The following is a 17,395-nucleotide window of genomic DNA, read 5'->3' as shown; positions in this document are numbered from 1 at the left end:
AGGATTTACACTCTGAAAATGATCAGTTAAAAGCTAGGATAGCTGAATTGGAGCTACAACAGGCCAAAGCAGCGAGATGTGATCTTCTGGAGAGAGAAGTGGAGAAATTACGGGTAAGGGTATTGATAATATTATAAAGTTAATTTTGCATAATACATTGTAACAGCTGCCCAACATCCACATATACATATACTAGTAATAGTTCTCACTAGCTGCCCCCGCCTTTTTTTATATAACTTGTTTTACAGCAAAAATCTAATATAAAATTAGTGAAGTCTTTTTGTCGCCTTTATTTATTGATGCCGATGGACTGCACAATAAATTAGGCTTCTTTTTTTTCTGTGCCATGTACGTCACGACATTGTTTGCTGCGGAATTACTTGTTGTGTGAATATATTACCTAGCGGAAATAACACATGGTAACACATTATTCATGGTGACAACACGCAAGCTTATTTCCGGCAGGGCTTATGATGTTTTTCAAGTGGACTTTTTCGTTTGCCGACTACAGAATTTTCACCTCTCAAATTTAAGAACCGGTTTTATTTACGGAAACTCTTGTCTGAATTTCAGTAGCGACCAGAAAGAGATGTCAGGCTTCTGTGCTTGTTTGCGTCTGCGTCAAATGCACTAGCAGTGGTGGGATCATTCTTTTAAGGAGGCTCGATGTAGTTTTTTTAGCCGAAGGGTGGTTGTATTGAAAATTAAAATTATCAAGGAAGCCAATGCTCGATTTTTGCCAAAATACACCATAACGATCAAATATGACCAAATTTTTATTTTTTACCCGTCACTTAATCACAAAGATTACCATAGCAACCACTGACGTTTTCTTTTGTTCTCAAACAAGCTTGATTTTCTTGAAATCTAGCTTGACTCTTGGTATTCATTTTTTGATATGTTCAAGTATAGTAGATTAATTGACTACCTGTACACAAAATTTTAGGAAAATCTGTAAGAGCGTTTTCAAGTAAATCAAGAATAAAGTTTATGTTAATTCCTCATAATTTCCTACAATGGCAGTCTATATATTTTAACAAATTAAAGCAAAAACTCTTTCGCTTTCAGTAAATGGTCTTTGATGGTGTATTCATATTTTAGTGAGAGTATTCATATTTTAGTGAGAGTAACTGCGCTCAAATAATACGAAACAATTTAAAAGTGCCTATTTTAGATTAAAACGGGGTTTTTCTGAAAATTTCATTCTTGATTTACTTGAAAACGCTCTTACAGATTTTTCTAAAATTTTGTCAAGAGCTAGTCAATCTACTAAACTTTAACATATCAAAAAATAAACAACAAGAGTCAATCTAGATTTCGAGAAAATCAAGCTTGTTTGAAAACAAAAGAAACGGTCAGTAGTTGCTATGGTAACCTTTCTGACAAAATGACCGGTAAAAAATTAAAATTTGGTCATATTTGATCATTGTGGTGTATTTTGGCAAAAATTGAACATTGGCTTGCCAGAGAATTTTAATTTTCAAAACAACCACCCTTCGGCTAAAAAAACTACATCAAGCCTCTTTAAGTGTTTAGGGTGAGAAAAAGTTGTTAGTTCGGTTTCTATCAATTTCATTCTTACAACTCGTCATTCACCGTCTTTCTCGACCAGTTTTTGTCAATACTTGTAGGCAAGTAAACGGAATATTTAAGTCTCCGCGAATTTATTGCACTCGTCATATGTTGAGGTTTATATTTCACCCAGATATTTCAGGCAGATGGTGGGCGCGAAACACTTGTACATGGTGTGCGAGGAAATGTTCGCAGAAATTGTAACATATCTTCTAGTAAATTAATGACTAACAGTGAAAGAAATAAAAAGGCCCAGGCTTTTAACTAATTAAAAAATTATTCTAGCGGTGTGAATGAAGTTTTGAAGCTACATGTTTACATACTGATTTCTGATTTACAAGTGAGAAAAAGTTGTTAGTTCGGTTTCTATCAATTTCATTCTTACAACTCGTCATTCACCGTCTTTCTCGACCAGTTTTTGTCAATACTTGTAGGCAAGTAAACGGAATATTTAAGTCTCCGCGAATTTATTGCACTCGTCAAATGTTGAGGTTTATATTTCACCCAGATATTTCAGGCAGATGGTGGGCGCGAAACACTTGTACATGGTGTGCAAGGAAATGTTCGCAGAAATTGTAACATATCTTCTAGTAAATTAATGACTAACAGTGAAAGAAATAAAAAGGCCCAGGCTTTTAACTAATTAAAAAATTATTCTAGCGGTGTGAATGAAGTTTTTAAGCTACATGTTTACATACTGATTTCTGATTTACAAGTGAAGATCACGCACGTATTAAACGTTTCTGCCGATTTATTTAGTGTCCCAATGCTAAGGATACAACTTGATTGTTACAATCGTCCTACGTTTTAAAGTACGAAGCAATTTCGAATTTTAAAGGGTGTTTAAAAATATTGGAAATTCCTGGGGGGTGGGGGGCCCTCACAGACCCTCTGGAACGGAAATTCCTGGGGGGGGGGGGTGCAAAACAAAAACCCTTCCGTGGCGGGGTTATGGATATTTTCTGGAACTACACATTGGTTGTTACATGCATCAGCGACAACCAGTAGAAACATGTCTGTCATTGATCTCTGTAGTGTTTTACAGAGATCAATTTTGTAATGAATGACAGACACTTTGTCTCATAGGGGAAGGAAATGGAAATTTGCTGGGATAGACCATGATCAACTTCTCTTTTATCTTATTCCATCTAAGATCAAACAAGTGGGACTGCTTGTAGTCTAGTGCTGAGACATCCATTTCCTCAAGTTCACCATCTATTGGAATTTTTTCTTGTAGAATTTTGGATCGTGGATCAATGTTTGTGTTTTGCAATGCCCAGTTTCAAAGACTAATGAGTGTAGATGAGTCATGGAAGACTGGCACTCTGCTGGACTTGGGAGCTAGTGACGGCAAAGTAACCAGTGTTATTAAACATCACTTTGATGAAGTCTATGTTACAGAACAGTCACCATCGATGAGATGGAGGCTGAGTGGTAGAGGATTCAAGTAAGACATTGTTATTAATCAAGTCTCCATTCTCCTTTTGAAAATTGTTAGACTGACCATGATTTTTTGTAAGGGTACCGGTAAAGCACTGTAAGTTTTAAAATCTAGTGTTTGTAGCTCATGTCAATCACTATCAAACATCATAGGCATGCAATGCTTGCAAAGGGCCATCTAGCTCCATCGCTTTGCATGCATAATTTACATACCTAGGATATCACATAACGAATTATTAATTGCAAGTTATCAATCATCATGTTGTCAGAAATATAGGCCAATAAATGGATACTGATTTCATATGCTGCCTTACAAAGATTCTTGTAATGAAGAAATGGTACAGATTTCTCATGGGTGATCTTTATAACAGGATTTTTTGCTCAAATGTTGGACCCCTGTCATAAGGAGTAACAGATTTTTTTAGGATAAAATGTACAACATCAGCCGCTACTAAGGAATTAAAATATACTCTGTCTTCACACCAGATTGCTAGATGAAAGTGAATGGATCAACGTTGACTTCAAATTTGATGTGATCTCCTGTCTTAACCTGTTGGATAGATGTGATAAGCCACTAACACTGCTTTAAGTGATATTAAACGCACTCTACATCCAGTTACTGGTAGACTGATTGTAGCAGTGGTTCTTCCATTTAAACCTCGTGTAGAATCAGGTAAGGGTTTTTATTTTTTTCTGAAAACTACTTTCCACTGTGACGAGATGTTATGTCCAGACTCAGGCTAGCTAGCAGGAGGGCTACCGGTAGTTCAACATGAAACAAATCTTTTAAAGCTATTTTCAGGCATCAGTAGTATGGCACTTTGTGCTTTATAGATTGTGTTACCAAAATCAACTCTCCAAGTTTATTTTTTTCCTTAGTGAGTGGCCATTTGGCCACCAACTGCTCAGGTTTGGTCGCCAGTAAAAAAATTTAGTCGCTAAATTAAGCTCACACTTTCAATCCTTCTTCTCAATTTTAGTCGCCAGGCTGGCGACTTTGGTTCCAATTTAGTCGCCAGCTCCAACATTTTAGTCACCATGGCGACTAAAATGGTCTTAACTTGGAGGGTTGCAAAATAACAAGATCAGTTCTCTTGCATTAAAAACATCAACAAAGTCAGATGGAAAATACATGGAAGAGTAGATGAAAAGAATTATATTGCCCAAATATCAACTCTGCAGTGTTTACTGCAACCAAGTTAACTTATATTGAAAACGATATTTGGAAAAATTACAGATCTTAGTATGCGTCCATCATATTGGTGTACCAAAATGGTACACCAATTGGAGGCTGTTTTAATGTGCGAGTAGTGGGTAGCTGGTGATGTAATAGACCATATTCGTATTCTCGGTATTGGACTGGAACTAGCTTGCAATGGAGGCTAAAGCGGTAATCTTTCAAATGCAAATGACATGAAGCTCTTTTTAATGATATTCCCCCATATCAGCCTCCATTGCAAGCTAGTTTCAGTCTAATACCGAGAATACGAATATGGTCTATTTAATGAGGAATAATTCTTATTATGGCCTAATAGGTATTGCTCTTGAGATCCAAACCTTGTGTGGATCTGAAGAGAATGCAACATTAACTTTATGATATAATTTGAGATTAAATAAACCTTTTCTTTTGCTACAGGTACAAAAATGGTCCGGCCAAGTGAGTTTATATCACTTAATGGCAGTTCTTGGGAAGAACAAGTCAACAGTCTTGTTAAAGATGTGTTTGAGCCATGCGGTTTTACTGTTGAACTGTTCACAAGGATTCCTTATTTATGTGAAGGGGACTTGTACAAGGACTTTTATGTGCTGGATGATGCTTTGTTTGTTCTCAAGACGTCTGGATGACTCATGGAAACTTTGTCTTTATTGAAGTCTAATTTATGTATTTTTATTGAATAGATAATCATATTTAAATTTTTTTTACATTGTAATTTTTAGAATACACGTTCACTTTTAAACGAGCCCCTGGCTCATTGGTGACATGTGTCTAAATAAAGTACTTACTTACTTACTTACTTACTTAAGTGAAAAAGAGGCGCAGTTAGATATTGTACATGGACATTACCCGAATGAACCAAATGAACTGGTTGGTTGCTACAATAAGAACTACTCAAGAATTGTCTTTATTTAAAAACTTATGCAATTCACATAGCTATATACAGGTTTTACAGTTTATTTTTTTGGTCAGACTTGTAACTTTAATAATAACTACTGTATAAATAATTGATAGGAAGTTAGATAGAGGGGAATTCTATGAAGATAATAATTGCTTGTATTTTTATAAAAACTTAGGGAACAAAATATGCAATAAATATAAATGTACAAGTACCAAGATCTGTTTACTGTCCTTCAAAGTACTGCTTTAATGCACGAAAAGAATAGCATGTGGTTGGGGGCAAAAATAATAGATAGTTTGATATCTTCCTCAGCCAAGAGCATGATTTTTTGTGTTTATTTGATACTATATCTAGAAGTGTCTACTTTGTCTTAATAACAAGAGCCTGTCCTTTATTGAGAGTGATTCTATCAAATTGAACACTTGTTCCTTTCATCGCCATCTCGCTGTCAATTTCAACAACTCCTGAACCTGTGATGCCATTTAGTGGCCCCTTCCAAATCTCATCACGTTTAAAGTTTATTACAATGAGAAACGTGCAGTGCCGTCCTGACCTTGTATAGGCAAGAATTGAAGGGTCCACATGAACAACTTTGAAACTGACTCCTTTGAAGCATTCCGATGTAGACCTTAACCTCAGTAGTTCCCTATACAGATGTAAAACAGAAGTTGGATCTAACATCTGAGCCTCAACATTGACTGTCTCAACATTCTCTCCAACTGGCAACCATGGTGTAGCTCCAGTTGAAAACCCAGCATGTTCCTGACTGCTCCACCTCATGGGTGACCTCTGGGGATCTCGGAAATCGTTGCAGGGGATTTTTGCATTTGCCATTCCAATTTCTTCACCATAATAAGTGACAGCTGTTCCAGGGAGGGTCAGAAGGAGTACATTCACTGCACGGCAGAACTCTTGACCAACTTTAGTGGCTATTCTGGGCATATCATGATTTCCCAGGACCCAATTTGGCCATCTACCCCTTGGAAGAGCAGCAAAGTAATCAGATATGACTTTACGTACATCTTCTGCAGTTGTGGATTTGCATAACCCAAACAACCCAAAGTTGAAGGGGAAGTCAAACTCATTCTTCCATCCCCCATAATACTTGAGAACATCTGGAAGATCTGACATGATTTCACCGATAAGAATTCTGTAGGAGTCTTTGTACTTATCTAGAAGTGCTCTCCACTCTTGTACAATTTTGTGATTATCATCCACATCTTTGGTGTAAATATGTTCCAAATGACTATACTGGGGGTGTAAGGGGTCGTATTCAGACTTGGTGGGCTCATCTCGAAATTTAGAATCTTCAACAAGATGTGAGACTGCGTCCACTCTAAACCCATCCACCCCCCGATCAAGCCAGAACATTAGAATCTCATTGACAGCCTGACGCACCTCAAAATTTCTAAAGTTGAGGTCTGGTTGTTCTGGAAAAAACTGATGCAAATAGTACTGTCCTGTTTTAGCATCATAGTTCCATGCACTTCCCCCAAAGGCACTGGTCCAATTATTAGGTGGTCCACCCCCTGGGGCAGGGTCAAGCCACACGTACCAGTCTCGTTTAGGACTGTGTTTACTGGAGCGGCTTTCCAGGAACCAGGGATGCTGATCTGAGGTGTGGTTAGGTACGAAGTCCAGCATGAGTTTCATGCCTCTTGCATGGACCTCTTTTAGAAGTTCATCAAAGTCATTCAGGTTTCCAAACAGGGGATCAATGTCTTTGAAGTCGGACACATCATACCCATTGTCTACCATGGGTGATTTAAAAATCGGGCTTAAGTAAAGGATCTTGATTCCCAAGAATTCAAAGTAGTCGAGTCTGTTTGTTATCCCTCGTAAATCGCCATTTCCGTCGCCATTGGAGTCTTGGAAAGAGCGAGGATATATGTGATAGATAACATTTTCTTTCCACCATTTCTTTTGCTCTTCCTGCTCCTTTCTTTCTTTGTATCCCTTCCAGAGAGTAAATATCACCACATTGACAAAAACTGCAACTAAAAAGGCTACAATAATCGGCCCGAAGCCACCGAAATCCTCGACACCCATGTTGCGTGCCTTTTGTCAGTTTTGTGTTGAAGGAATTTTTAAATTCCTCCAGGCGTCACTGCTTTAACGTGCCTTTTGTCAGGTTTGTTTTGAAGGAATTTTTAAATTCCTCCATGCGTCACTGCTTTAACGTGCCTGATGTCAGTTTTGTTTTGAAGGAATTTTTAAATTCCTCCAGGCGTCACTGCTTTAAGGTCATTGCCCTGTTTTGCATTGCGCATCCTTACTGCGCAGAATTTTACGCGTAATTAGCGCGCGCGCGCGCGAGCACATCAACAAAATGGCGGCTTTTTTGTATGTGGCTTGGTCCGCGAGAGAAGTAAATTGTCGCTTTCTCCTAAACGAGCCTGGTGACCTATCAATTTTTTCTCATATTTTGGGTGTAGCGATCAAATTCTTTCTGTAAAATGAAAACAGATCAATTCATGTGTTTGAAAAATAAATTATCGCTAAAAAAGTGTACTTTGCCAGTACTCGCAGAGGAATTATAAAGGAATTATATGGAATATACATGGTCGTCCTGCTCCTAAACGAATCTGGTGACCCCCCTTTTTTATTTCAAAATTTAAGTTCCCTTGAAGTAATTAACCAGTAGGCGAAGTTTGGTTAAAAATCTATGTTCAGTTTTATTTCGGGGCAATGACCTTAACGTGTCGGGGGAACTGGGACCTATATACGAAAAATGCAAATTGAGTGGTTCCTTGCCGACGAATAAACAACTTGCTAACTGTACAAGATAGTTTATACACCGAAAAGCGGGAAGTTAAATCACTTTGTGACTTTGTCTGTGTTTTAGTGATCAAGAATCAAAAGAAGAAGCAAAACTTGCGATTAAGTCATCTATTTTGGCTCAAGGCGATGTCTACTAAAACAGACCGGAGAGCGAGTTACGAGAATAGAGTAGAACAAGATGGACGGCTGACAGGCAAGCACATAAGAACTCTGTTACACCTTCAGGATTTACACTCTGAAAATGATCAGTTAAAAGCTAGGATAGCTGAATTGGAGCTGCAACAGGCCAAAGCAGCGAGATGTGATCTTCTGGAGAGAGAAGTGGAGAAACAAGAACATTGAGAAGCTTGAGAAGCTTAAAATCGGGCGCTTTGCCTTGAAAGGCAGGGTTCAGTACAGCAGAAACCACGAAGCAGTTACTTAAGTAGCACTCAGTCCGACTGTGTTTGTGTAAGTCACAGGGCTTGCATGAGCTGTATTAGTGTGCATAATATAATATCTAGAACGTTGTCGAGATTGCATTATTACTTAATGACATGATGGTTTCAATTTATAAATGTATCTCACACAATACAAATAAACGATTGAAGTAGACGACTAGACAATGTAAAGTTTGACTTAGCAAAGTGCAGTGTATTGGTAATACTGTAAGGTGCGGTTTCACCTGACGGTCGTGTGCTTTTCGGTATTTTCCAGGCATTGCATTTTGATGGGACAGTACTACAACTGTTTACCGGGGAACTACTATTGTCAAGAAAATGATCACAACTTGTTGATGAATGATTGAACATTTGTTTCATACCATTACTGTAATAGCAATTGATGAAGGCTTTTAGTACTGAACCAAAGTATAAGGACTGGGAAATACTGAAACCCATTATCAGCCACCTTAAACGGAAATATCTTGTTGGTGTTTCAAGGAATACAAGGAAACTTCACTCATCCCATGTATCTATGTATTGCGGTATTTTGTAATTTTTTGAGTGATTTTTGGGGATGTTTGGCAGGTGATAGTTTTTTTAAAAGAATTAGTAAAATTTAGACAACTAAGAAATATTGAAAATTTAATGTGAATTTAACATTGGAATTTGAAGTTAGAAATTGGCAGACGGACACCAAACAGTCCCGTGACATCCTGGAGTGTTTTTGCATGGGGTTCAACTGTGTGATGATGTTTCCATTTTTTTCTTCAATCCCCACTGATAAAGAACTGTTGTTGGTGTTATGTTGGTGTTATCACATGTCAAGCCTTTAACAAGGTATGAAAGAACACAAGGATTTAAATTATTCTGGTGCTCAATTTTTGCGTAACTAAAATTAATGTTACTCAAATTCCTGATGGATTCTGTCTTAAACTGTTACGAGCTTAGTATTTCCAAATTATTGCATGTCAATGTAAGGCAAGACAAGACATGCCTTGGTTCTTATGTAATTCTCTTAAAAACACATAAGATATTGACTATAATTTTGTCTGTGCTATGGCAATTCACAGTGGGGTGGTCTTGATGTGTCTTTAACTTGTAGACTGGACTGGACTAGTAAAACGCGGACTTGTAAAACGCCTCTAGACACTTCGAATTCCTTGGCCACAATCATCTTACGGCTCTCTTCAATACATAATGTCTCAAAAAAACAGTAACCTCAGAAAGAAGTCAGAAGCAAATAAGGTCGAAAGACCGAATTTGAACATATAACGGCAAATGTTCTAATGTCACGAACGTAGGAGTCGTGTAGGCCCGTCACCTTTATTTACCACATACTGCCCCCAAATTAAAACAGTACCCTCAGAAAGAAGTCAGAAGCAAATAAGGTCGAAAGACCGAACTTAAACATTTAACGGCAAATATTCCAATGTCACGAACGTAGGAGTCGTGTAGGCCCGTCACCTTTATTTACGATTGACTGTTGATTTCTGGACGGGCCCCGTTCTACCTCGTGCGAGCAATACAAACGACTGCACTCAACAGACGTCAAGTAGTGGAAAGAAAGAAACATATGCACACAACTCATAGCATCAATCCCGTTGTTTTAGTAGGGGTTTGCAGAACGAACATGTGCTATACTGCAAAAACATCTCCACGCTAAAACAGACCATAGAGTGCTCAAAAAAGCTAGAAATATGCCGTCGAAGAAACACACAAGAGCTTCAAACACAAATTGTTTCGCTCGCTAAACCGTTTAGTTTCCGTTTAGTGTCCGCGTTCTACAAGTCCGTGCTTAACAAGCCCTCGTTTTACAAGTCCGCGTTTTACAAGTCCGCGTTTTACTAGTCCTCGTTTTACAAGTCCGCGTTTTACTAGTCCGCGTTTTACTAGTCCGCCTTTTACAAGTCCGCGTTTTACTAGTCCGCGTTATACTAGTCCGCGTTTTACAAGTCTGCGTTTTACTAGTCCGCGTTTTACTAGTCCAGTCCAGTCCTCGAAATACAGTATGCCAAAACTCCCCGCCCTCTAAAGATAAGTCCTTGACGGTTCTTGTCGTTTTTCGGTGCCTATTCATCTTCGGCATCTTTCTCATCCACCTCTCGTTCTGTCCTGTGTCTGTCATCACACGAAAGAAAAGCTGATTCTCAAAAAATCTGCCACAAAAGGAAATTGACAAAAACAATATGAAAACCATATATCGAAAGTTTCTTATTCTAAAATTTTATCATACGTCTTAATTCAGAGCTACAAAGAAGTTCCTCCTTTTGAGTTATTGATACTGTTCTTACAGTACCTCTTTCCACTAGCGAAATTTTACAAAATTCCTTCGCGGCGAAAAGGTAGCGCGAATCCAGAACAGACTCCAATCGAGCGTGGGTTAATTCTAGATTACTATTAATTAACTATTACAACATTCATTTTTAAAATAGTTTCCCAAGCCGACTAAGCTAACTAAACGTCGAGTGTATCTTTCAGTAAACAAAACATGCCGTTATGACGCCGGAAATCCAGCTCACGCATACTATACCCCGTGACTCACGCAAACCTCCGACTTACGTGCTACTACAGTCATTCCTTTCTAAACATTTTTTTTTTACCACCACCGTACCTTTCTACCCAAAAAACTCATGAAACCGCCCGGTTTTAACCTGTTTTAACCTTTCAAAAATTAGAGCGTTCGAAACTAAATAAGATCCGTAATCACAAACAACATACAGCCGTTTACCAGCACTCTTTAAAACTCCTGAAACCCTTCAAAATCAGGCAAAATAAATCTTTGAAATAACCTTTATCAATGTTTCTTATTTTTTATTCAGTTCTATAAAATGCCTTTCATACACTACTGTCAAACAAAAATTTCAATTTCCTCAAAGTTTCAAGACAAAAGAATAACAAATATTTCGTGCACAATGTAATTTGATTAAGCCAATATTATCACGTCTAAAAATACTTCAAGCAATTCAGTGAAAACCCGTTTTTTTTTCGTATCAACGAAAACCACTTTCGAATAATCAATACATAAAAATAACAATAAGATCAAAAGGAAGAAAGGAACCTTTCTAATTATTTGAAGACTTTCAAAGCCGTGATATTATGCATCCAATCCGCGATAAAATTTAATTACAACAAAATCCAAGTTCTCATTTTGAATTCCATTTTTTTCAGTTGATACCTTTATCCAACTTGTGAAAAATTCCATTCAAGTTCCTATTAATACTGTACATTCCCAATGTTTTGCTCAGGTCTTCAGAAGCGTCTTACTAACCAAATCTAAAATAATTCCAAAACATGCTGTACAAACATTCTACTCTTTGTGACAAACGACTTGACGACCAATTGTTCGAAATGAAAATCGACACAGTTCTTCCTAAATAAAAAAAAAGTTTTACGGCGGAGTCAGGCTCAAAAAATATACCGCAAGATCACACCCCCATTCATAGTCAGAAACCAGCAAACCATCTAGTTTGCTAAAAAAAACACTGCGTGACATCAATGACGTTACCTTTTTCATTTACAAAAATAACTTTAACTTGTCAAAGTAAGTGCAATTTCACAATGGTGAATATATCGGCCCAGTTCTCGGCCGGGTCCAGTTCTCGGCCACTTTGTGTTTAACGCGTTTTTTCACACTCCAGTTGAATCAAAAAGAAAAGGTATTTCCTTCAAACGATAGACTGATTCATGTGCTTTAAGTATCTTGAGTTTGATCGTTCAATTCGATATAGAAAGCTCACACGTCGAGTTTACGCGGAGGTAGTTGTTTGTTTACGGCTCCAAATTCATGGATGTAGTTAAATTCGTATTTTATCCAAAAGCCCCCACCATACGAGCTAATTTTTGGCATGTGAAACGTAGAATAATTCAGCTTTCTGCTTTAGTTAACTTTTCGTTGAACCGTTGTATTTTTTGGTCTTAATTTACTTCGAAATTTTTTCTTGCGACGTTTGCGTATTTGCCAGTTCTCGGCCACCCTGCTCGCTATCACAGCTTAGCGCTTGGTTTTTAATATAATTTCATCTGCTGCTGCCAGAATGAAAGAAATAAATGTTTTAAAAATAAAGTTCAATCTTATCTCTAAGTTTTGAGCTGATTCTTGTCTTGTCTATTATTTCTACAACACCTAAATATTTCAAGACCTTTTCACTGCAAAATAAACCATCTAAATGCACGGGTCACACAATGCGGTTTTGCCAGAACCTGCACATAGGCAACTAGGCGCGTTAAAATCCTTCTTTTCTAAAGTAAAACAAAGCATCATAAAAATAATTTGGGATCGATATAGTATAAATAGGTTTACAGAGTGATTTTATGACTGTGAAAATTAATTGAGCATTTTTTTACAGATAATTACGCACAAGCTTTTTAGTGGCTGAGAACTGGGCCAAGGTGGCCGAGAACTGGGCCCACAAATGGAGCTTTTATTTTTATTATTGCTCGGGCAAATTAATTTTTGACCGGTCGATAGCTTTACACCAAAAAGCTGAATAATGTAGCTAGCTCTGAGAGAAATTTCAAGTTCCTGCGGTTCTTCTGAGGTAAGAAATACAAGTTTACGTCAAAAGTGGCCGAGAACTGGGCCAAGGTGGCCGAGAACTGGGCCCACAAATGGAGCTTTTATTTTTATTATTGCTCGGGCAAATTAATTTTTGACCGGTCGATAGCTTTACACCAAAAAGCTGAATAAAAAGTGTAGCTAGCTCTGGGAGAAATTTCAAGTTCCTGCGATTCTTCTGAGGTAAGAAATACAAGTTTACGTCAAAAGTGGCCGAGAACTGGGCCAAGGTGGCCGAGAACTGGGCCCACAAATGGAGCTTTTATTTTTATTATTGCTCGGGCAAATTAATTTTTGACCGGTCGATAGCTTTACACCAAAAAGCTGAATAATGTAGCTAGCTCTGGGAGAAATTTCAAGTTCCTGCGGTTCTTCTGAGGTAAGAAATACAAGTTTACGTCAAAAGTGGCCGAGAACTGGGCCCCATACTGTACTTTGCACCGTAAGCTTTTTTCTCTGTCCTTCCGCCGAAGCAAAAAAACACAACCTGATTACACATTAACCCAAAAGTCGACCAAGTGTGCCTGCAACGATTTCCTGTCAAAACTAAAATGAAAACCATTGCGGTATGCGTCACCCGTAGCGGTTTTGTAGCAACCCCGAGCTATCCCCGTCTTTTTGGCCGCGCCAGGAGACTACGCTCTAGGACGACCAAAGGGTAAACCTTAAATCGGCCACGCCCGATTAATTACGGGTAAGGGTTATTGATTTAATATAAACAAAGTTAATTTTGCATATACATTGTAACAGCTGCTCAACATCCACATATACATACAGAGTATTTAGTTAATAAGTTACTCACTTGATAGATATTTACAGCCCTAAAGGGTGTGGTCTTTGAGCCATATGAAGGCAAGTAATTCATGTTAAGGTGGCTCGTACCAGTTTTCAGGTTTTTGACTGTGCGACGTTTGGAGAAATTGGCCAAAAAAATAATGAAAGATCGTTACAAAATTTTTGTATAATTAAATTACCCATTGTGTTGTAAATCCAAAATACCAATAATAACGTCATCAGTGGTTACCATGGCAACGGAAGGCAATGATTTTTTGGACCCTTTTTCAGCTTCCAGTGCTTATATCTTGAAAACTAACTCGATGACTCCCATTTTTTTTCTCGTGATAACTTTAAGCATATGAAAAAGAAACTGTATAATTATTTTAAAAAAAATTCTACGAAGCGGATTTTTTGCAAATGCAAAAAAGAGCAATTTGTAAGTAATTAAAAATTCCTTTCGTAGAATTTTTTTAGATTTTTTCTGGCGTTTCCTTTACATAAAAGGAAAATATTAGGGCAATAAAAAATAGGGGTCATCGGGTTAGTTTTCTTGCTAAAGCCTTCGCGAACTCAATAATTCCCACGCGCGTTTCCGCGCACTTTAAAATTTCGATTTTAAAAGTTTCGTATTTACTCATGCTCAGTTCTGACTACCGCTGATCTTTGCGGGCACATACGCGCGCAACACGCGTGGACTTCCCCTCGCTTTGTCTGCGAAACTTTTCGGCTCAGGATTTCATGGGATTTAGCCAGTTTCAGTTAGCGCCAGTTGTGCCTCTTAGGTCTTACTGTTTAGTATTTCTTTGTCTGAATAATCATGTGTTTGAAAGCGAACTCAAATAAGCTGCAACGAAAAAAGTGGAATTGAGTCACGATCTCCGACAAGATTGATCGTAGCACATGCGAATTTGCTATTGTAACTCGAGCAGTGAGATCCGAAAACATTTTGACTGTCGAACATTAAGTTGACTTAAAATGTTCTTGTTGAAAAAACTTCAGTTGAACGCGGAATTTCTTTCTTAAAATGAAGAAAAGCAACCTCGCACTCGGCCGCCATGTTTGTTTTTCTTTTCAAATCTCACGCGTGACTCGTGGGCATGAAGCGTGACGCGCGCGCTAGTCACCAGACTTCCCACGCAAGAAAAACCGGTACGAGCCACCTTAAGCTTCCATGTGCCCATATCAACCATATACATGTACCACAGAGTCCATTAAAGAGAGAGAGTATCTTCCCCAAAGGTCCTGGAGGGGAACTGTCTCTTTATAATGGAACTTATACGAGGAGGCTACCCCTAAACGGGTACGTTTGTCAGGCTGGATGTATGTATTAGGTATTTTTCGTTTTATTGTATATAGTCTTATAAAAGTATTTTTAATCTTAGTTAGGACCTTTCTGAAAACCACTGTATAGTGAATGAAGGCTTCCTAATAAAAGATTATTATTATTATTATTATTATTTAAAAGTGCACCAATTTCACAAGTTGAAGAGAGACTGCACAGCACTGCACTCATCACCCTGCGAGCAGAGCCCTTTCTTTTCCACTGATAGGGGTGTCGAAATATGGTAAATACGAGACTTTGCGAGACGACGAGACTGATATCTTTTCTGCGAGCCGGAGACATTTTTAACCTTGCAAAAGACATCGAGACTCCCAGAAGTCGTCAAAAACATTCGAGACAGGGCTTCTGAAATTTCGCGCGGTCGCGGAGCCGCGAAATTCAGGTATATCTGCAAAATCCCGCGGAATTGACAAAAACATGTGAAATACCGCTAAATTCGCTAGAAATTCGACCAAATACAAGTCAGTTCAACATATTTGAAACTTATCTTGGCTGTTGGAGCTGTTTACTTTGCCATAAACGTGCAAATTTATCTTGAAATTTCATCAAGGCCACGAGTAAACATCGTACCAAACTACCAGGCGTTCTTAGATTGATGTTGCGAAAACCTGGGGACTGGTGGCAAAGAAGACTTTTCGTTGACACTACACGAAGTGAAAGCAAACTGCTGTCTGTAGTAATGCAGGCACACGTTTAATCGTACACAAATGAAGACACAAGAATGTTTTGACTTCACAGATGGATTTAAGCCTTTGATCTAGAGCAATCTTACCTTGGAAACTGCAAAGCAACACAAGGGAGCGATGTGGAGAAAATAAGTTTATTGCATTACGGTTTTCGGCTCTGAATTGCAGCTGAAAAAGGAGGTTAACCGGCCAAGCATTTCATTTCTGCCTTCAGAATTGTGTTGGATGAATTTTTGTGTCTTTTTTCTTGCCCTGAATTTGACATCCTTCTAATATTTTTGTCAGGAATCTTCCTTTTTTTCTTTCTTGTTGGCTTGTCAACAAGAAAAAAAAAAAATTTGCCCCGAAAATTTCCGCGAAAATCCCGCGAAATTGGCCGTTTTCTCCGCGAATTTGTCTCTTCGAATCCCGTGAAATTTCACTTTTTTCCCGCGAATTATCAGAAGCCCTGTCGAGACGATGAGATCCCTGAAATTTGGCAAAAATTTTGCGAGACGCGCATTTTTTGAAGGACCATGCACCACCCCTACTGATATACTTGAGAGGAAAGGGCTCAGCAAGAATGGCATCAAATCTATGGTGAGCATGCGCGAGGTTTACGCGATGCTTGCGCGTTTAGCTTGCGCGAGGAACACTTAGTGGCATGATGGAATACACGTGACAGCATGAACAATGTGTTTGTGTTACAAGTTTTTTTCTTCAAAGAGCATCTGAATTCCTTGAAAAAAAAAAACATGTCAAGCACTGCTTGAGGTCGTATTAGTGACTTTATGGTAGAGATGTGCAATTTTAAATGGAAATTTCTTCTTGGTTTGCAAAAAAAATGAGATCTTAAATGATCCACAAGCTGCACATGCACAAACGGTTGCAGATGGCGAGAGAGATCGTCAGCTCTAGTGCTTTTAGCAACGTACTGTGGGCTCCATCTTCGCCGTCAGTTTTTCCAAAAAATTAATGCCGTGCAGCAAAAACCAGTGTAGACCAAACTTTGGGGCTGCGGCAACTTTAAAGAAATGACAATATTTATGCAGAGTCTCTTTTAACTTTCCAAATCTCAACCGTAGGAAAGTCAAAAGAGGCTCTGTTGCAGCCCAGGGTGTGTATACTCATAACCTCGGGATCAGTTTTTTTAGCATCAACACCTAGACTCTTTGACTCAGATTTGGTATTTAATTAAAAACAATCACTCTTGGTTTTTTATTTTCAACCAATTTTGGAAATGTAAATTACTGAACATCCCTTATGGTCTTTTACGTCCCATTTGTGCAAAAAAGGACAGATGATAAAATTTCTGTTCCAGTTATTCTTACTAAGATTTGGTTATTCTACAATCCAGGGCCAAAGCCAGAAAAAAATATGACTGAGGCAAGGTCCTTGTTTAAATTCCCTTCCTAGGTATTTACTTTCCCCTTCAAAAAAACAAAAAGAAATATTTAAGTGCTTTCAGTTTGGTTTTCCTCAAAGCAGCTACAGCCCTGCAATCCTCAAGTTCATGCCAATTCTCATGTAAACTCATGAACTTATTAAATTTTTTTAACATTGACTGCAGCACTTTGTCACTCATTAGCATTTTTCATTTACCAGTTTGCTGAATTTGTTTACCAATGTTTAATTTAGTAGATTAGTAGATTGTCTCAAGAGTGACTGGGATTGACACCTTGTTTACACTGTGCTGTGAGTAGTGCTGATTGTGCTGAATTAGC

At 38.2% G+C, this 17,395-nt stretch overlaps 1 protein-coding gene and 1 pseudogene across 1 annotated transcript; one reads left to right on the top strand and one right to left on the bottom strand.

The window, feature by feature from the left end:
• The first annotated feature begins 2,584 nt into the window (after nt 1-2,584).
• On the top strand, nt 2,585-4,885 carry LOC144648073 (protein-L-histidine N-pros-methyltransferase-like). The gene is given in 5 exon segments (XM_078507711.1): nt 2,585-2,628; nt 2,810-3,019; nt 3,499-3,595; nt 3,598-3,685; nt 4,649-4,885. Coding segments are annotated over 5 exon segments (648 nt in total). The 3' UTR covers nt 4,858-4,885.
• On the bottom strand, nt 4,859-7,310 carry LOC144649012 (alpha-glucosidase pseudogene; annotated as a pseudogene).
• Between the last annotated feature and the right edge of the window lie 10,085 nt (nt 7,311-17,395).

This window comes from Oculina patagonica, chromosome 4, assembly GCF_052425735.1.
Source record: "Oculina patagonica isolate OP01 chromosome 4, crgOcupat, whole genome shotgun sequence".
In the NCBI taxonomy this organism is placed as follows: Eukaryota; Metazoa; Cnidaria; class Anthozoa; order Scleractinia; family Oculinidae; genus Oculina; species Oculina patagonica.
The sequence above is the reverse complement of the archived record's forward strand: the minus strand, read 5'-3'. Positions and strand labels throughout refer to the sequence as shown.